This window comes from Antechinus flavipes, chromosome 3 (genome assembly GCF_016432865.1).
Source record: "Antechinus flavipes isolate AdamAnt ecotype Samford, QLD, Australia chromosome 3, AdamAnt_v2, whole genome shotgun sequence".
In the NCBI taxonomy this organism is placed as follows: Eukaryota; Metazoa; Chordata; class Mammalia; order Dasyuromorphia; family Dasyuridae; genus Antechinus; species Antechinus flavipes.
In genome coordinates, this window is record NC_067400.1 from 250066532 (window position 1) to 250088594 (window position 22063).

Here is a 22063-nt window from a genome sequence, read left to right on the forward strand (position 1 = left end):
AAAACAGGGGTTTTCCACCAGCCAGCATTGCACATCTATATGTGGAACCATCAGTTATAACAAATGGAAAATTTTTGAATTTTGTGAATAGGTTCACTAACCTTGACAGTACATGTTCCAGGGATGATAAGGTTGCCAAGCTAGCTCAATGTTTCAGAACCTCTGAAAGAAAGTGTGGAAGAAAAGAGCTATTAAGGTGCTTATTAAATTGAAGATTTATAGAGCTGTTGTGCTGACCTCATTGTTCTATATCTGTAAAACTTGAACCAAAACCATTTGAACTGTTGTAGAAATATTCTGAAGATCATCTGGAAAGCTGAGGTCTTTTATTGAACTGAATTGTCAAGCATTCAAACTTTATTGCAGAGAACACAACTTTGATGAGCTGGCCCCGAAGCCAAATGTACATTTGTCTAAAAGATTATTTTCCAGAGAACCTATACAAGACAAATATTCACCTGGAGGTCAGAAATAGAAATACAAAGACACTCTCAAGATCTCACTGAAGAACTCTGGAATCAATTGTGAAACATGAGAAACTTTGGCAAAGGACCATCCAGCATGGCCTGCCCTCATCAAAGAAGGTGCTAGGCTCTATGAGCAAAGCAGAATTGCAATAGCTCAAAAGAAATATGAGATACCATGCAAATATTTGCATAACTATAAAAGCATGTTTATATGTAGTTAGGTAAATATTTTGGGGAGGAGGGAAGGTAAAACTGTTATTTGTCCACCTAAGGATATTATATATTTGCCATGTACTGTCCTGTGACTAGATGTCAGGAGATATCTTCTTGTGAATTGCTCTTAGTCTTATTGCTGATGATTTGGTCCTTAAATTGGCAATATTTACTTTGAGAATGACAAAAGGAATTTTGCTGCATGTGATTTATTATGGCAAAGAAAACAATATTGATAATTTCCTCAACTGGTACATTGGCAAAATTTATTCCCTAATATTATAAATTGTCTAGAAAATCCTACTTAGAAAGTCCTCATAGTGGATAGTTGATCTTGAGTTCTTGAAAGTTATGCCAGTGGATCATGAATTCTCAAACATACTACTCCACCAAAAGGACTTTTGAATATGGTCAGAAAAAAGGCAATTCTATTTTCTGAGGATCAAGCTAACTTAGGTACAGGGAGACTTCTCATCAGTAGGTTAACTACTTAGTAATGAATTATTTGATTACTGCAACCCATTAGATTCAAAATAAATCTCAAAAAAAAAAAAAGAAATATGAGACATACAAATTTAGAGACCTATTTACTCCAAATATTTATGTGGCCTATTTGTGTCAGAACTTCAGTGTTAAAGCTTTTCAAACTTCTATTGAACTGATTAGTCATAGACACAATGTACCTTAGCTTTAATATAGTGGTATAATTTTAATCCTCTTCAAGAACAAAAAATAATAACCAGAACCAGAATTTATTAAGCATCTACAATAAACCAGACACTGTCCTAAGCTCCTATACTTGTGGTCATGCTAGATAGACACTGTATCATTTGTGATTTGTGAATACATTGGAAAGATATGTAAATAGAATATTTTCTCCAAGAAATAAATTTCTGTCAGCAGACTTTTGTACCTATATTCTAACTGTTCTAATAAAGAGAGGAACATTTTTACTTAGATTGTGTTTGATGACCAACTTTCCAACTGTGTATAATATTGCTTATTTCTGATTTTTTTAATGAACAAAGCTCATTAGGATAAAAAGAACAGAGAAAATCCTCTCTGAAAATGTTTCCCCCATATGTCTCTGCTATCATTAAACCAACAAAAGTTCTGAAAATGTATGTGTTTGGGAGAGTGTATTTAGATTAGCTATATGCGTGATTCATACATTGGCAGGGTTTGTTTCATGTAAATAGCAAACTTTAAACAGGGAGGACTCCTTTTTCTTGGCTACAAACAACTGTGCATTATAAAGTTATTTTGTTTACTTTCACCTTTTCCATATATTTGTATACAAGTCTATTTTGGTATTTGTTTACTACAGGATTAGTATTTTACTTTGAGTTAAAAAATGTATTGCTTGAACTATTAGTATATCTATCTATCTATCTATCTGTATTAAAAGTTTCTTTACTTCAATTAATATAAAGGAATGGACCCCAGTAATGCAGATAAGTGGTGCAGTGGAGTGGATAGACCTGAATTAAAATCTGGACTCAGATACTTAAGGACAAGTTATTTAACATTTGCCATGGGGAATAATAATGGCACCTAAGTCCGGGGATTGTTGTGAGGATCAAATAAGATAATATTTGTAAAGTACTAAGCATGGCTCCTGGCACATTGTAGGAATCACATACATTTTTTTCTTTTTTTTATTCAAATCTTCTTGTGCAATATAACTAATATGGAAATGTAGGAAATGTTTTACATGATTGCACTTGAATAACCTATATTGGATTCCTTACCATTTCAGATGGGGGGAGGTGAAGAAAGGAAGAATAGAATTTGGAACTCAAAACTTAAAACAAATATTAAAAATTGTTTTAACATGTAATTGGTAAAATATTATTAAAATAATAATAAATATATAAAATATACTTATAAAATAATATCAACAATAAATAGATTCATAACCTCATCAATTAGTTTTTCTCTGCAACAATGCATAATCCATGCATACTTGCATATCCTGTGTATACCTACCAATCTCCTAAATAAGAAACCTCAGAATAACTTTACAATTACAAATTCATCTCATGTGGTAAACTCCATGTATTGGACTTTTTCCTTGCTTTATGTTGACACCATTAAGATATCACTGGAGCATAAAGATTGTTCACTAATAATCACTTTTTTTTTCTTTTTTCTTTTTTTTTCCAAATGACCAATCCATCTTTTCTTCTATCACAATTTCTCAATGAAGTTTTTTATACTTGTTCTTATTCAGGTTTCTTCATTGGTAATATTTCAACCAGTTCATCCAACATATTTCTCTCTATTTCTTTGTGTATAATATTCATTTTCAGTTCTTTAGAAATTGTTATGTCCCATGTCTCACAATTGCATAGAAACATTGGCATAAAGTTGTATTTTAAAAGATAGGCCATTAATTCAAGGGAAAAAACAATACTTGATTATTAAAGCAGTTTTGTAATTTCTGGAAGGCAATTTACTATACCCTTTCAATTTAATTCTTTGTCTATTTAATTTAATCCTAGGTACACAACTAGAAAAATTCTATAGGTAGATCATCCCAATGCATGACATACTCTGAGCTGTAGGCTTCTTTCATCCATAGCAAACTCTTAAGGGTAACAGATCTTTCAAGAGGTGTGGCAATGTTGCAAACTTTGATTCAATTAACACAATTAGCATATTTGGAACACCTCATTAAACACAAAGAACCTCTCAAATATGAACTGGATCTCCTCCACTGCAATGATAAACAAATGTGACAAGCACACAGCTTTCTGTTTTGTTTTATTTGATGTTTCTTAATAGAAAGCTGCTAAGTAGGATTATTTTTATTGCTTCAGGGTTATTTATTTCAGTAATATCGAATGATTAATGTATTTGCATTGAATTGTCTCTGATCTTACTTTCCCAGAGCAAGGGCTGTTTTCCTCAGTGTCCTAGTTTACCCTAGAGGGTTGGAAATTATCTCTCTTCTCTACTGACATTGGTCTTAACCTCATTGGCTATTCTTGTTTCCTCTCCTTCCCTTCTTGTTAGGTTGTAATGTCCGGGCTACATCCTTCACAGGGTAATATGGTCTTAGAGGGAGAGAAAGCTCCAAATCTCTTCTCTGGCAGTATTGTCTCTTACCAGATGCCATGAGTTGGGGAGTTAAACCAACAATGTAGTAATCAAAGGACCAAGACTCATTCAGACCTTTTTTGAACAGCCAATCAAAAAGCCTCCTCTCCATTACACAGCCAGTCAATTAGAAACAGTTATAAATTATCTACCTATGGTCTATAGTCTCTTCAAAGCACTGCCATTCATGTTATCATGACTCTTAAGAAAACTGATTCCCTAGCCTCTATGTATGGAGAATTATCAATAGAAAGACTCCGCATGTGAATCTCAGATACCTTGTTGAAAAAAGCCTTTAAAATCACTGAATCAATTGTTCCACTGAATCAATTGATTACAATTATTACATCAGTTTTCTTCTACAGCCTTCAGTTACAAAAGGGTAAATATATGGCCTATTGTAATATCATTTGCCAAAGCTTGCTTCTTCCCTTCCAATACAATAATACGTTCATTAAAGAAATGCTTAATTTGTGGCTCTCTGGAATAGAAGAATAGAATAGAAAAGCTGTAATGCTGTGCTAATTTTAGCTCTAACCAATTTGCAAAAACAATTATTAAATTTTCAGTATGAGAATTTACATCTCAGAATTTGACAATAGCATCAGGGTTTAATTTATTGCTGTTGACTGTTTAAACTTAAGAAAGTGTTAATAATGCCAATTGAACTTAAATGTGAGGGTGTAAACTTTTTTTCTCCTGGAGAGCCCAGTTGCTAAATGTTTACCAACAACCCTTGTGTTATTCTTATAATCATTATCTAAACTTAGCACAAGTGCAATAAAAAACTCAAGAGAATGAAGTTATCATTAGATTGGATAGCAAACTAACAACAACAATTATCATTCATGTAGAGGAGTTTTAAGGTTTGCAAATTGCTTTACATCTCTTATCTCATTTAACCTTCATAATATCACTAGGCAGTATGTTGTTTTCATAATGGCCAAATTTTTCAGTATTAATAAAGTCCATTTTCAAATAATGCATTTGATATCTTATCTCCTTTGTTATCCTTTGTTAATTGGTCCCTAAATGCCTTCACAATTGTGATACTTCCAACACACATTGCTTTTGTATTTACTTAGTCCAATATAATTCCCTTTTCTATCTATATAGTACCATAGCCTCCATAAGCACACCTGGATTATTCCAACAATAAGTGACTTCACTGACTTTTTTGGTGGTATAAAAACCTTTGTATTTTCATTTTTATCTTCTATTCATTACATTTTCCCCATTGTTATCATTTAATGCCATGATGATGACACGTTGGATCTTTTGTCAAGCTTTGTTTAAATTGGTTTTTCCCTTCCTGGTTTTTTTTTTTTTTCTGCTTTTATGAGACTATACTTAATAAGCTGTCATCCTACTTCATATAATTTTATATATGAGCATATATGCCAAACTTGGGTTGCTTTGATCACCATCTCTTCCTGATTGTCAAGTAAGAGAGACATTTCTTGACTAATATGTATTCAGAGTTCTTTTGGTCTTGTTATAATCACTGGTTTACATTAATGATTAAATTATAAAATTGTCATATTTGATGTCATTGTGAGTTTTTTGTTTGTTACTTATTTTTCATTTTCAATTACTTATTTAAATGGTCCTTGATCGCATTGTTTCAACTTTGTGTCTTATATTTTTAAAAAAATGAATTTCCATTCATTATGAATAAGACAATCATTAACAAATATAAATATTTCTATATACCAAAAAGAAGAACAGGTCCACATAAGAAACTGTGGCCTTTTTTTAAAAAAAGCAAATCAGGGTATATGTTCTATATATATATATATTTTTCATTTTTCTTAAGGTTTTACTGATTACAAATTCATATTCAAAAGCCTTTAGAGAATGGAAGTGACTTTTGATTCATAGTATAAACTCTTAGAAGTTCTGTCAAGTTTCAAAGGCTTTATGTATGTCCCAAGGAACATAAAAAAAGTCTTCTTTCCACAGCTCAACCTATCCAGATATGAAAAGACTTCTCACTTGCTGATGCTGGAAAGGCACATATAAATTTGAACTTGGCTATTTGCACTTCAAATGTGAAACACTTGTATCCAATGACTAATATATGGTTATACTTCTGGTGTAGCTGCATCAAGGCTGATAAGTCTTGACATAAACTTCTTTTTATTTCCATTCAGTAATTGGAAGAGATCTATTGAATCTCACTCTTAGCAAAATCTATTCAGATCCTTAACTTCTTTCTTCCTAAAATTTTGGTCTCCTTTTTACAAAAGACAATTTTTTTGGTTGGTGAGAGAATGCGTGTGCTCAGTATTAGAATTACATGCTAGAAATATTTTGCTTCTGCTCCCTTCTCCACCTTGTTGTTCAAAATTGAATTTATCATCCTCAGACTGCTGGAACTTCTTTTCCTAGTACTATTCTTATGAAACTATCCAATATTCTTCCTCCAATTCTCCCACAGGATGATTTTTGAAGAACTCTTACCTTCACAAAAATTTCAGCTCCAACTACCATGTGTAAAGACATTTCCCATTTCACCTTGCTAAATCAAAACATATAAGAAAAACAATGAAGTCTTAGTTCTCCCTAAATATCAAATCCTCAGACACTGGGACTCACCACTAGAAATTCATTCAGGAATAGGCCCTGGATAAATGCATACATTCCATCTGTACTTTTGGATAAGGAAAATAAAATCACACTTCACCAAACCCCTGTCAGCAAGTGTTTACTAACCCAAATATATTAACCTATTTCTATTGTTCTTTGGTGTTTTGAGAATACACTGACACCACTCTCTACCATCACATTCACTATGTAAACAACAGTCAAATGGTACTTTATGAATAGGAGTATTTCACATTTTTAAAAATTTTTTATTATATCTTTTTATTGACAGAATATATACATGGGTAATTTTTCAACATTATCGCTTGCACCCACTTCGGTCCCAACTTTTCCATTCCTCCCTCCACCCCCTCCTCCAAATGGCAGGCAGTCTCATACATGTTAAACATGTTAAAGTATATCTTAGATATAATACATATATGTGTGCAGATCTGTACAGTTCTTTTGTTGCACAAGAAAAATCAGATTCAGAAGGTAAAAATAACCTGGGAAGAAAAACAAAAATGCAAGTAGTTCACATTAATTTCTCTGAGCTGATTCTGTCCATCATTGATCAATTAGATCAATTGGAACTCAAATAGATCTTTTCTTTGTTGAAGATATCCACTTCCATCAGAATATATGCTCATATAGTATTGTTATTGAACTGTATAATGATCTGGTTCTGCTCATTTCACTTAGCATCAGTTCATGCAAGTCTCTCCAAGCCTCTCTGTATTCTTCCTGCTGGTCATTTCTTACAGAACAATAATATTCCATGACATTCATATACCACGATTTACCCAACCATTCTCCAATTGATGGGTATCCATTCAATTTCCAGTTTCTAGTCACTACAAAAAGGACTGCCACAAACATTTTGGCACATACAGGTCCCTTTCCCTTCTTTAGTATCTCTTTGGGATATAAGCCCAGTAGCAGTACTGCTGGATCAAAGGGTATGCACAGTTTGATAACTTTTTGAGCATAGTTCCAAATTGCTCTCCAGAATGGTTGGATCCGTTCACAACTTCACCAACAATGCAACAGTGTCCCAGTTTTCCTGCATCTTCTCCAACATTTGTCATTACCTTTTCCTGTAATCCTAGCCAATCTGAGAGATAAGTAGTAGTATCTCAGAGTTGTCTTAATGTGCATTTCTCTGATCAATAGTGATTTGGAACACCCTTTCATATGAGTAGAAATAGTTTTGATTTCATCATCTGAAAATTGTCTGTTCATATCCTTTGATCATTTATCAATTGGAGAATGGCTTCACATCTTCTTTTCTTAATGGCCATGATTCAATCATAGTTTTCCTGGGTGAAAATTCCCTTATTCAAAATCTCATCAATATCTCTTTCCAAGCTCTTATGTTGTTCTGGCTTTCCCTTCTTTTTCCTTCTTAAACTCCAATTCTATTTCTAATAAATTTTCCTTAATCTTAGATTTCTTCTTATACTTCTTCAATCCATTCATTGATACCTGACACTTCCTGGAAGGTATCTTTTGCTTGTCTTTTTAGTTCTGTGTTCATCTTCTCAGATGTTTTGACATAGTAGGCAAAGAATAGAATTAAGAATAGCCCTAGTTCCTCACTGATTCTCCCTTACTCCATCTTGCTTCCTTTACTTATCAAACTCTTCTCAGTTGAAGTTTATCCTACCTTCCTCAACAATCAAGGTTTTTGTGTTGACTTCTATAGTTCTTTCTCTTTCTTTATTCAAGAAGTTTAGAATCTCGCTCATATTCTTCTTCTCTACCCTAAGACCTGCTCTCAAACCAAGGATATGTGTCTCCCCTCTACTTCATCAGTCTCTTCAGCTGTCATGATTTGCATTTTCACTCTACTTCATGTAGACAGGAAATGGTTATGCTCTTAATTTCACCATCAATTTATTTTTCAAACTATGATGCAAAGAACAATTTTTTTTCATCACAATCTCCTATCATTCCATGTCTATTTAGTTTGTGAACTATTAAAACTTAGATGATAGATGGACACAAGGGATGGATGAACAGTTCTGAAAAGGGCTTGATAGCCCTCACATCAAAGGTGCCAATTCTCCATAAACATTCCATTTACCCTGATTAGATAATAGAGAGCCATAGGATGCTTTTGAGCAAAGGAATGACATAGCTAGAGTAGTGTTTGAGGAAAAGAAGCAGCAATATAAAAGATGGATTAGAAACTGGAGACAAAAAGATCAGTTAAGCACTATTTAATTTATAGGTTTATATTTAATAGATAAGATGCTAGGTAATTAAATACTATTATAATAGTCTAGGTGAAATCAGAGCATTACAGCATTTCAAGTTGGAAAGTACTATAGATATTATCTACTCCAATCCCTACATTTTCTATATGAGGAAATTGGAGCTCATCAAGAGGAAATAATTTGCCTAGGTTCCCATGACTAGAAAGCAATAGCTCATTCTTGACCCAAGAACCCATAGAATGTACAGTGGCCACACCTAACTCAAACTACTTTGGCAGGTGGGCTATACCAAATTGAGGATAACCAGCAGATCCAAACCCACTGGTAAATTAGGGGAATGTGTACCCCAAGTTTATCAAGGCTTTTCTAGGCAGAATGGGCAGATGAAAATAATTTGTTCCAATGGACATGAAAATCACTGAAGTAGGCATTATGTGGTGCTTAAAGCTTGATCAGATATCAAATTCACCAAAGTCATCTACTGCATCCTGGGCCATCACCAAGTCTTTAACTTTTATCCTGTCACTGGACTCCAACTTTATGCAATTCTACCTCATTTAAATCCAAATCATAAGCATTCAAGACATCACCCATCATTTATAATCTTACCCCCCCAATCTTAATTATGTTATTGGTTCTCTTCAAAAACAAATTAAGAACAGTGACAACTAAAACTATTAGTCATCCTCACCTTGTACTACAGTCACTTTTAGCCCACTTTTCTAGCCTAATCCATCATATCTGTTTTGATCTTTTTGATTCCTTTAAAGTTTTTGTTCTCTGGGAAGCAAACTATAAACATTGTTTTTGAATATTTTTTATCCCTTTTCTTCTTTTACTTCTGACAGGTATAATCTTAGTGTTTGGAGCTAGGCTTGACTCAGACTAGTACTTGGTAGTTTAGATTCAATATTATAAGAAGATGCCACTCTATGTCATTCAACAGTTAACCAAAAAAAAAAAAAAAAAAGACTTACTATGCAGGAGAAAGATATTCAACAAAGATATTTTGAGTTATTTCAGCTGAGCAAAACTCCCTTCCATTGCTGCTTTGCATATAGATGATACAATCTTAGTTTTTGGTGTCTTAAGCCAACCAAGTCTCAACATTCAATATCTTCTAAGGAAAAAATAGCACAACTTGTATTAGGATACATTAATATATTATTCTACCACATGCCTCCCTTTGTGGCAAGATCCTTAAGGACTTCTTGAGTCTTATCACTTAAATAATTTTACAATTTAAGTGATTTTAGGGCTTACTTTTCAACCCTGACATCTGATACTTAAGAAGCTTGGCAAAATTAAAGGAGAAAGAGAAAAACTAAGACAAAAACATAACAAAACAATAACAACAACAAAAAGTGTAACTACTCCATGAAAAAGGAATGAAATCTAGAAAATCTCAGAACGGTCTCAAGTCTAAAAGACTTGTTCCACATGAACAATGATATCATATCTTTGTACTTTAGAATGGGTCTTTCAAGGTTAAAAAGTAGGAGCAAATCCAGGAATATCAGACCTACAGCAATGATCATAATCCTTGGTGTGGCGATAGGCCAAAATGTGGTGTTTTTCTTCTTCAAAATATAATGGTTCTCTCTGGAAGCAGGTTTCTTGGGGAGGTTTTCTGGAGGCAGCCTTAGTTTCAATTAAAAGTAATAATTACTCCAAATGCAGCCAGGTGATAAAAGTTCAAATCTTTTATTGCTTCCTCAAAATAGCCCGGTTAGTTTTCTTGGCCTATATCTCTGCTTGGTTCCAAGAGCTCCCTCTGAATGTCTCCAAATCCAAAGGTTTGTCCTTCAGCCTCCAGCCAGCCTGATGGAAAATGGAATGAATCTCTCTTGCCTCCCAGAGAGGGCTTCTCTCTTAACTTACTTGACGCTCCCCTCTTAATCTTTTCAGCTGAACTAATTCTTGTTTCTGAGAAAAACAGAGCAGTTAGCCTGGTGGGCCCTTCTATTCTTTTCTAGGCAGAAATCAAAGACTTCTTTGGAGAAGGTGATTGTGATTCCGGAAATATCTATTTATGCCTTCCCAAGATTCAAATTAGACCCATGTGGGTATACACATATCTTACAAGGGCAAAATATACACCCCATATTTCCTTTCTCACAATTTACATTAGAGAGGAACTGTTCCACTTGCTCTTCTCCAAATTTATCCATCTCACATCTATATGATTTTAAAAAGGTTGTCTGCAGTACAATTTTTACTCCTCTACCTCTTTGAATATCTATTTCCTTTAAAGTTTAGTTTAGAAGTTAGAAGTTATTTCCTAAAGGGAAATATTTCCTGGTTTTTCTAGTTGCTAGTTATATTTTCTTACCTATTTTTCTTGAGTCAGGAAAATCAGAGACTGAGATAATAATTATAAAATGCTTAGTATGGTATTTGGCACCTGGTAAGTATTATATAAATGTTATTATTATTATTATTATTACATTACCATAATCACATGTTATGGCTACCAGAAAAATGTAAACTCCTTAAAACAGATATTACTTTCAATTTTTATCCCTATATCTGTAGTATGATTTAGTGGATCATGGTGTGGTTTTAAAAAAAAGAAAGAAAGAAAGAGAAAGAAATATTACATTGACATTCACTAACTGTTTTACTCTGAGCAAGTTACTTAATCATATTATATGTTTCAAGCAACTCCTTATGATTCTTGTATTATTACATAGTCAGGTTATAATGTATATTAATGGAGGAAGTTCCAATATCAGACATTACCACCATTGATAGAATCATAGTTTGTTTGAGTTTTTATGTATCCCCTACATCTGGCACAAAGCTTTGCACATGTGAAATACTTAATAAATTTTTAAAATTGAACTGAATTCTCTCTGTTATTCTTAGGAAAAATTTGTACTCCCTTGGTCTTGATATTCTGCATGCCTAAAATGGGATGTAGGATGTAATAATCTCTAGGGTCACTTCAGTCTAAAAACTCATGTGATTTAGAAACAATACTTTTCTATAGAGTATAAATAATTTCTAAACTCTTCTCTTAGAAAAACCATGTATACTTTATATTTCTTATTCTCTTTCTCATCTGATTTCCTACTTCTTCCATGCACTCACAGTGAAACATTTTGGGGAAAGGAGGTGGGAAGAGAAGAGAATAAATAAATTTTAGATGGTTGTACTTATTATGTGTTAGGCACTATGCTAAACCCTTGACAAATATTACTTCATTTAATCCTCACAACAATCCTGGGAGATAAGTGCTATTATTGTCTCAATTTTATAGTTGAGGAAACTGAGGCAAATACAAATCAGGTGACTTGCCCAAGGTCACATGGCTAATAAGTATTTGAGACTGGATTTAAACTCATATCTTCCTAATTTTAGGAGAAAAAAAAAAGTTCTCACCTAAAAACTAGGTAAAAAAAGGTGGCTTGATTTTCCCAAGTAGTAAAATAATAAAGACCAGTTTCATGTTTTCTACTAATTAGGATATTTCCAGTAGTAATCCTTTTTAATTAAAAAAGTGATTGTAAGGTAATCAAATAGTGGCCAGAAAAAAATGAAAGATGATAAGATTCTTTATCTTTAAAGGGGAAGAAGTGATCTGATAAATTGCTATATTTAGGTACAATTAAGTAAAAGGGCAAGGTAGAGAATAATGTTGAGGGAACTTGGATATTGTTTGGTAGATGGAGAAGGGAAAAACAGGGATCAACAAAAGCCCAATAAAATTTTATTTCCTCTTCTCCACAGAAATGTGGAAGCCACAGAAACAAGTATACATTTACCCGAGCCTGTATGTCAATGATAATTTATATCTCATTTTAAAATTATAATCAGAATAACACATAACTTTGTAGAAGTCCCCTGAATCCAATGTTATCTGATGATGAGATATATACATCTCAGAATTTGAGATATATACATCTCAGAATTTAAGATGCGTCTAACTCCTGACACTATGAAAAGAAAAGAATCATTAAATATTTAGATTAAATAATAAATTCAGGTATTGTGCAATTTTTCCAAGATGATAAAAGCTTTCTAAATTAGTCATTAACATACATAAGGCCCATAAAGTATTTAGGAAGTATTATCCTTTATTACATTTTCCAGATATAGAGAATGTTAAGAATAACAAGGTTAATGGATCATAATAGCCTTTGGTAAAAACAAGAAAAAAATGCATATTTTTGGATTTCTGACCTATTACCCCGTTGATGGATATCTTAGAAAAAGAAACCCAATGTTTTACTTATTTAAATAAGCTAGAGAGTTACAGAACCTAGTGGAAAATCACAAACCAATAAAAGCCCCATTTATGCTCACATGATATGTGGGTATGGATCACATTTTAAAACATAAGTTTCAATTTTTTTTTTTACAAATTTTATATTTAACATTTAAATTAAATATTAAAATAGATTAAGTACTCTAGAGCAATTAAATTCTGAGCATCTTCCCTTTCTTTTTTACAGTTTAATTTATAGAATAAAACAAGTATTTCTATAACATAATACAATAAAAATGATAATTGTATATGAAACTGCAAATCTATTATGCACAACTTGCTATTCCTTTCAATTATACAACAAAAGTATTATTAAATTTCTTTTTTTTCTTTTTTTCTCTCCTTTCCCTGTCTAGAGATAGTTATAATTATACACAAATAGATAAATACACACACACACACACACACACACACACACACACACACACACACATACATATATAGGTATTTATAGGTGAGAAATGATTGAACAAGTTATAAGTTGTATATTAATGTAATGGAATAGTTCTGTACTGTAAGAAATGATGTGGAAGCTGACTTCAGAAAAACATGGAAAGACTTATATGAACTGATGACTATGAAGTGAGCTGAATCAGGAGAATATTGTATATAGTAATAGCAACATTGTGTGATGATCAACTATGATTGACTTCAGTCTTCTCAGCAATACAATGATCCAAGACAATTCCAAAGACACTTGATAGAAAATGTTATTCCCATACAGAGGAAAAAAATATGGCATCTGAATGCAGATCAAAGTATATTATTTCCACTTTTTTGTTGTTTTTCATGGATTTTTCCTTTTGTTTTGTTGCTTCTTTCACAGCAGGACTAATGCAGAAACATGTTTACATGACTATACATGTGTAAATTATATCAGATTGCTTGCCTTCTTGGGAAAGGGCATGAGAAAGAGAGAGGGAGAGAGAAGAAATTTGGAACTCAAATTTTTATTTAAAATGCATGTTGAAAACTATGTGTGTAATTGGAAAAAATAAAATACTATTTAAAAATCAAAAATATTCTATATTTTCTTTGAAACTAATCTCAAAATATACTAAATGAATTCTAGAAAAATTATAAAAACCTTCCTAAAATAAAAATGTTTCTACCTCGTTTCTATGAAAAATATAGTTAATTTTGGGTGTTACTTAGAAAATTACAAAGCTTTATTAACTTAATAAAAAATTGAAACTTAACAAATTCGCACTATCTTAAACAGGTGTTTGTTTTTTTAAGAGATGTATCTAGAAAACTTTTTTAAATAGTGATAAATACTTTTTAAAATCTCTATTAAAAGTGGACTACTATAAAGTCAGAAAGTTTAATATAAATTATAAAACTATTAGATAGAAATTCTTCAGTATAAAATACAATTTTGTTGAATTTTGAAATAAATCCCTTATTCACCTAGTTATATCTTCAGAGAGAATATAGTCAATTTACAAAATTACCAAATTACAAAATTCACCAAACAGATACATATAAAAAGCTATATATCGCCATATGTTACTTTCTCAGTTCGACAAGAATATGTAGGTCGTGTAATAGCTGCTGAAATTTCAGAATATCTCCCAATTATCAATGACTATTTGAAAAGAAATTTATTATTTTCATATTCCTAAAGAGATGGAACCTCTTTATATCAAGGACTTATGTCTGAAAGTATTGACTGTGTCTCTTCAGGAATTAGTAACATTGATAAATTCAAAATAAGGAAATTGTCATTACAGTTTTATATTTTTACTATTGTCTCATTTGCATAGGGATATAAGATTGGCCATGAATTCTAATTTAAACTTATATTATTGAAACAAAATTAATATTTCCCAGAAGATGTTGGTATAACTCGGGTTTCTATACAAGAAATACCTTGGAAGCCACAGGCAAGAAGAGGAAGCTAAATCCTCAATAAGAGAAGTGATGAGAGGGCTAGGACTTCACCTAGAAATCAATATGAATTCTGGCTTTTTCTTTCTTCATGTCTTTGGTCTTAATCCAGTAGAAAGTGTGGAACATGACTCCTCCCAAAGAAGAAAGAGAAGAATGTCTCTAGTTTCCAAACTCCTCCCTTCATGCAATCATGTAGCTTTGAGTCAATTTTTTCTCTCTTAAAGAGAGTCTTATGGAAAAATTTTCAGGCTTGGCTAGAAATCAGTTACACTATATTTGAGCAGTTTGTTTTTAACTTATATAACAGTAGTGCATCTTTTCTACATAGCACATAATTCTCTTGTATGTAACATTCCTAAGAGCATGAAGAGGAAGCTTACTTTTATTTTTTAAAGTATTTTATTTTTCTAAATACATGTAAAGATAGTTTTCAACATTAATTTTTATAAAGCTTTGTCTTCCAAATTTTTCTTCCTTTCTTACTTCCCACTTCTCCAAGACAGCAAGCAATCTGATATAGATTAAATATGTGCAAATCTTCTAAGCAAATTTCCATTTTTGTCATGTTGTACAAGAAAAAATCACACCAAAAGGGAAAAAAAATGGGAAAGAAAAAAGCAAAAGTGAAAATACTATGCTTCAATTTATCTTCAGTCTCCTTAGTTGTATCTCTGAATGTGTATGGAATTTTCCATCCCAAATCTATTGGAATTGCCCTGAATCACTGCATTGTTGAGAAAAACCAAGTCTATCACAGTTGATCATCACAAAATCTGTTGTTACTTTGTATGGTGTTTTCTTGGTTCTGCTCCTTTCACTCAGCATCAGTTTATGTAAATCTTTCTGGACCTTTCTGAAATCAACCTGCTGATAGTTTCTTATAAAACAATAATATTCCATTCAATTCATATACCATAATTTATTCAGACATTCTCCAAATATTGGACATCATTCAATAAGAAGCTTAATTTTAGCTTTATTCAGGTTTTGTTTTTCTCTTAGAGAAAATAAGGATTATCAATGAATGTTGTCACAGTAAATTTTAAGTATAAATATAAGCAAGAGAATATGCATGATAGTATGTTTCCTTAAATAAATTTAACTTTAATCTTGTATGTTATGTTCTTTATAATTACTTCTTATAAAATCATATCTACTTCCTACTAATTATTACATTTTAGACATGTTTCATTAATATCTAATTTTAAGTGACTGAATTATTATATTTTCTTAGGTTATTAGCAAGATATTAAAAATGGAAGCCATTCACATCAATATGTCAAGCAATTCTCCTATGAATCACACAACTAATTCTGAACTCAAGACAAAGAGACCTCGGGTCATGTCAAAAAGTGGACACAGCAATGTAAGGATTGACAAAGTTGATGGCATCTATCTACTTTACCTTCAGGATTTATGGACAACAGTTATAGACATGAAATGGAGGTACAAACTCTCACTATTTGCTGCCACTTTTGTGGTGACCTGGTTCCTATTTGGAGTCATCTATTTTGTGATTGCATTTATTCATGGGGATTTGGAACCAAATGAGCATTTCCCAAATCAAACAGCCTGCATTATGAAAGTCAACTCTTTAACTGGTGCATTTCTCTTTTCTCTTGAATCCCAGACAACTATTGGATATGGTGTACGTTTTGTCACTGAAGAGTGTCCTCATGCCATTTTCTTGCTGGTTACTCAACTAGTTATAACAACCTTAATTGAGATCTTTATCACTGGCACTTTCCTGGCCAAAATTGCAAGACCTAAAAAACGGGCTGAGACCATTAAGTTTAGCCATTGTGCAGTCATTACTAAACACAATGGGAAGTTATGTCTGGTGATTCAAGTGGCCAACATGAGGAAAAGTCTGTTGATCCAATGCCAGCTTTCTGGCAAGCTCCTCAAGACTCACCTTACTAAAGAAGGGGAAAGAATACTACTCAACCAAGCCACTGTCAAGTTTCATGTGGACTCTTCTTCTGAAAGTCCCTTCCTTATTCTACCCATGACATTTTATCATGTTCTGGATGAAACAAGTCCCCTGAGAGATCTGACATCACAAAATCTGAAAGAAAAGGATTTTGAATTGGTAGTTCTTCTCAACGCCACAGTGGAGTCCACTAGTGCTGTCTGCCAGAGCCGAACATCTTATATACCAGAAGAGATCTACTGGGGATTTGAATTTGTACCTGTTGTATCTCTCTCCAAAAATGGAAAATATGTGGCTGATTTCAGTCAGTTTGAAGAAATTCGAAGAAGTTCAGACTGTACTTTTTATTGTGTAGACCCAGAAAAACAAAAACTTGAAATGAAATACAGGGAGGAAGAGCAAAGAGATAGAGAACTTAGGACAATGTTGTTACAACACAGTAATATGTAATTACATTGGAATCTAAAATTTTAACTTTACAAGCTAATTCTCCAAATTATAAAAGGGTAAGAATCTATAGAATATAAGCTCTTGAGGACAGAAACTTTGTCACTCTTGTCTTTGCATCTCCAGTCCCCAGTAAAGTGCCTTGCATATAGTAGGTACTTAATACAAGTGTGTTGAATTAAATTATTCTGTCTTCTATGAAGCTATTAATTATAAATATTTACAGGGGCCATTAAAAAGTGCCATAAGAGAGGGGGAAAAAGTGGATCCTTCCTTTATATTCAGCCAAAAAAAATATTTTTCTACATGAAAAATTCCTTGACTGTACTTACTATGTTTTTTTTTTAATCTCTCAAAAATAAAATATTCTAATAATGAGTTTGGAAGAACTTGGTCAAGTATAATTCTAAGAATTTCACTCCTTCCAGAAGATTGATAAACATCAATGGAATAGATACTTAAAGGAAACAGGGTTGTGTAAAGATAATTATACAAGGTATTTATTTGGTTCAAAGAGTGACAAAATAGACAAAAATGATGTAGCCATAATTTAAATCTTGTTTTTTGGAGAAAATTATGTTAATGTTTGCTTGAATTGATAGTTGGCTACACTTTAACAGATTTCTAAAAGCATTAGTTTCTTAAAGTTAGTTACTTTTTACCACTTATATACTAAATGGTTTGCTTTATATTTATTATCTAGAGTGATTAAACAAAACAGTGATTAAATATCATTAAGATTTATTTCTTCAGGATGTCATTTGAGAAGATATTCTAGAAATGAGTGTGTTCAAGGTAATTTGTTCGGTTGTGGACAACAAGAGTGAGTTATTTTATAAATTAATTGCTTTTGCTGAGTTGTTTCCTACCTCTTTTTTATTTTTTTTTTAAACAGAACATTGGATTCTAGGAGGGAGAAAAATGGAAATGATGATGATGTAAAAAAAGATAAACATTAATAAAAATATGTTTTGTTAGTTAAATTACTTGTCTATGGGCACATAGGATGTGTCAGAGGTAGAACTTGATTGTACTGACTTCAAGGCCATTCTTCTTTCCATTATGTCATGACATTTTTTTGTCTTTCTACACTTGACACAAAATAGTGTAATATAATATGTAAGACAGCAATGCTCATGTGTATATTTCCTTTCTTTATTGAATTCTTTCAGTTTGCATTTGATTCACTTGAGTACAATTTTGCCTTAAGGTTTTCTCCAATTGCAGCATATTCATAAAAGATTCTTAGAAAACTAATAATGAGAACTTTTTTCAACAATGCTTTGTTTGTAACATCTAGACTTAGAATAGCATAGGACATATTCCTCAAAGGTATTCATTATTGTTGTGGAAGATATTTCACATAGATTACAAAAGAAAGAGGGATTCATTGATAGTAAGGTCCCATAAGATCTCATGTTTGTAGGTGACATGCTAAGTTCATCAAGTTCAGATCATTGCAGAACCACTTAAATGAGATTCATAAACTCATGAGTTTGACTTTGGAAAGCAAAGAAGATGAAGAATATATATTTTTAACATTGCAAATTATAGTTTGATGGAAATTCCATAGACCTAATCTTTGAAGACATACATCTTGGACAAACAATGTAGATGAATAATCTCTCCTGTGATTGAAAAGAATGAAGTGCTGAATTGCCTTTGGGAAATCATATAATCTTTTGAAAAACTCCAAGTTTCTCTCTGAAACAAAGGCTTATGTTTTTAATATCAGCATTCTTCTGACAATATTCTGGTTCCAAGTTATGGAATACAATGATTTCTTTAAAATTAAATTTATGATTCATTCACATTATATAACTGGCAAAATAAATTACAATATCTCGCCAATGAGGAACTAGATGGCATAATCAGGGAGCTCTGGATCTGGAGTCAGAAAGATAATTCACATCCAGATTCAGATATTTACTAGCTATGTAACCAGGGATAATTCTTAACTTCAGTCTGCCTCATTTTCCTCCTCTGTAAAATGGCAATAATAAGTACCTACTTCCCAGAGTTGTTGTGAAAATAAAATGTTATAACATTTGTAAAGTTCTCTACAAATTTTCAAGTGCTACATAAATAATAACTATTATTATTATTATAAAGACATCATAGAAATGCTTGACAAAACAGAGGCAGAAAATTATCATATAGAAAAAGAAAACCAATGGAGAATCCAGGTATTTTGTTGATGATGAATCAACATCAAGAAACTTAAAGCCCACTAATTCACAGAATGAAGAGAAATAGAAATAGTGCTATATACTTCCTTGAGACACAATGCCCACACTGCTAAGAAAACAAATCTATTGATATAACAAAGATGTAAAATAAAGCAAATCTGAATAAAAGTCAAATAGCTCAAGCAATAGTTTATAGGAATATTTTAAATAATATTGCATGAGTCTTCTGATATGTTCACTTAGCAACCTTTGATTTAAGTAAAGATTGTGATATTTAATTGGTTTTATGCAGAACAAGTTTGCAGAGAATCTAAAAAATAATTTCAGTAATAAATTGAGATGATGTCAGTATAAAATATATAGAGTGTATTTTTTTTTTCTGATTGCAATCCGAACAGATACATCCACTCATACTGATTATATATAAAACTATGATCTGGTCAAAGTATATAGGTAATAAACAAATTTCTTATATTTGAAGTTTTCTGATGCTAAAAAATTCACACTAAACATACTTTCACTAAGCTTTGGCATTTTGAAAATTTTCTGGTACATAAAGCTTTCTTATTGGAAACTTTTAAAAAATCATTTTGTTTCTTCTTGAATACCCTAAATAAACATCAAAATAGCATTGCAATCTGTAAACAGTGCCTTATTTCAGTAATAAAATATGCTTTTTATCCCCTTTCACTCAATGATCTCAAACTATTTTGTGAACATTAACAAACTAATATTAATTTTCAGATTCTCATAATAGGATTGATATATGCCATTCCAATTTTGTTGTCCAAAATGTGCTGCAAGAATCCTTGAAACACACTTTAAAATGAATCATATGTTGTTTGTTGAAAGATATTAAAACAATCCTTTAGAGGATTTTACTACAAGGGTTCTGTTACCATGGACAATAACTGACCTATAGTAAAAGAATAATTAAAAAATATTTTGGTCAAAATAGCAACTAAAAAATTCATTCAACTGGGTAGTTTCTTATCACCGTTCTAAAGAACTGATTTGGTCAACTAGTCAACAAATACTTATTAAGTACCTACTATGCTACAAGATACTATAGATACCCCCCCCCCCAAAAAAAAAAAAAAAGGCAAACTATTTCCTGCTTTCAAGGTTCACAGACTAATGAGGGAGAAAACAAGTAAACAACTATATATAGAAAAGATACATAACAATAAATTGAAAATAATCAGCCTAGAGAAGTCCTAGACATAGGTGGGATGTAGAAAGGCTTCCTGTAGAAGATAAGATTTTAGCTATGACTTGAAGAAAGATAAGATGTGAAGATGAGGCAGAAGAGTATTCCATTCATGTGAGGGAGAAAGTGAAAATTTCTAGAGGCAGGAAATGGCATGTCTTATTGGAAGAGCAGTAAAGAGTTCCAATATCATTGGATCACAGAGTATGTGGGTGTGTGTAAGATGTAAAAAAATAGGAAAGATGGGGAGATAAGGAAGATTATGAAGGACTTTGAATGCTAAACAGAAAATTTCATATTTCATCCTGCAAGTGATAAGGAACTTGAATTTTATTGAGAATAGGGATGGTATGGTCAGATTTATACTTTAGAAAGATCAGTTTAACATCTCAATAAAGAATGGAGTGGGGTAGGAGGAAACTTGTGAAAGGGAGACCAACCATCAGTTATTACAATAGTATAGGTGTGGTGTAATAAAGGTCTGAACCAGAGTGGTAATAGAGAAGAGAAAATGGTTTTTAAAAGATGTTACAAAAGTAAAAACAAAAAGATTTTAAATGTGGGGATGAGCAAGAGTGGGGAGTGGAGGATGATACTTAGTCATGAGTCTAGATAACTGCAATTATAGTAATATCTTTCACAGTAATAGAAAAGTTATGAAATTTAGAGAAAAGATGAATTCAGTTTTAAACATGTTGAGTTTAAGATGTCTCCAGGCATTTGAGATTGCCAACAAGAGTTAGAAGTGAGAGAGTGGGATAAACAGAGAATTTAGGATTGAATTAAGCAAATTTGTGGATCATTAGGATAGAGAGGATGAAATTTTAGGTGAAAAAACATAGAGAGAAGAAAGCCCAAGATACAATACTGTGGCACACCTTCAGTTACTATGAACTGGATAAAGATCCAGAAAAAAGAGGCTGAGGAGAGGTCAAAGGAGGAAAACTGGGAAAGATTTTTTTGTCACATACCACATGACACACACACATACACAATCTAGAGAAAAGAGAGTATCAAAGAAAAAGAAGTGATCAAGAGTGTGAAAGGTTGCAGAGAGGTCAAGAAGGATGAAGATTCAGAAAAGGCCCTTAGATTTAACAATTAAGAAATCATTAATAACTTTGAAGAGAACAGTTTTGGTTGAATGAGGTCAGATGGAATCTAGACTAGAGTTAAGAAATGAGCCCTCCATTTATACACATACATACTCCTATTCACTTCCTGCAAAATAAAAGAAAATATCTTCTCCAAAGAGACCTAGAAAATACACCAGATAAAATCCAGATGGAGAAATCCCCCCAAAAAAAGTTTTCTTTTAAGTCATATTTCCAACCCAGGTTGAGAATGACAGAAGACTCCTGTGCCCATGGAGAGTCTGAATATTATGGTAAGATGGGTACCAGACTTATATCAGGGTATTGCAGAGTATAGGAATAGGTGCTAACTGAAAATTTATCATTACTATCCCAGTTCCAAATTATAGAATGAAGGTGGATCTTTTCAGAAGATTGGTATTTTGGGGAAGGGAACCGAT

At 32.3% G+C, this 22063-nt stretch overlaps 1 protein-coding gene across 1 annotated transcript in view; it reads left to right on the forward strand.

Annotated features, from left to right (window-relative positions):
- KCNJ15 (potassium inwardly rectifying channel subfamily J member 15) overlaps nucleotides 1-20397 on the forward strand; it is a 42695-nt gene extending 22298 nt beyond the window's left edge. The window contains exon 2 of the mRNA XM_051984870.1: nucleotides 15985-20397. Within this exon, the coding sequence (XP_051840830.1) occupies nucleotides 16006-17133 (1128 nt within the window). The 5' untranslated portion in view covers nucleotides 15985-16005 and the 3' untranslated portion in view covers nucleotides 17134-20397. The remainder of the gene's footprint in view (nucleotides 1-15984) is intronic.
- Nucleotides 20398-22063: the final 1666 nt, after the last annotated feature.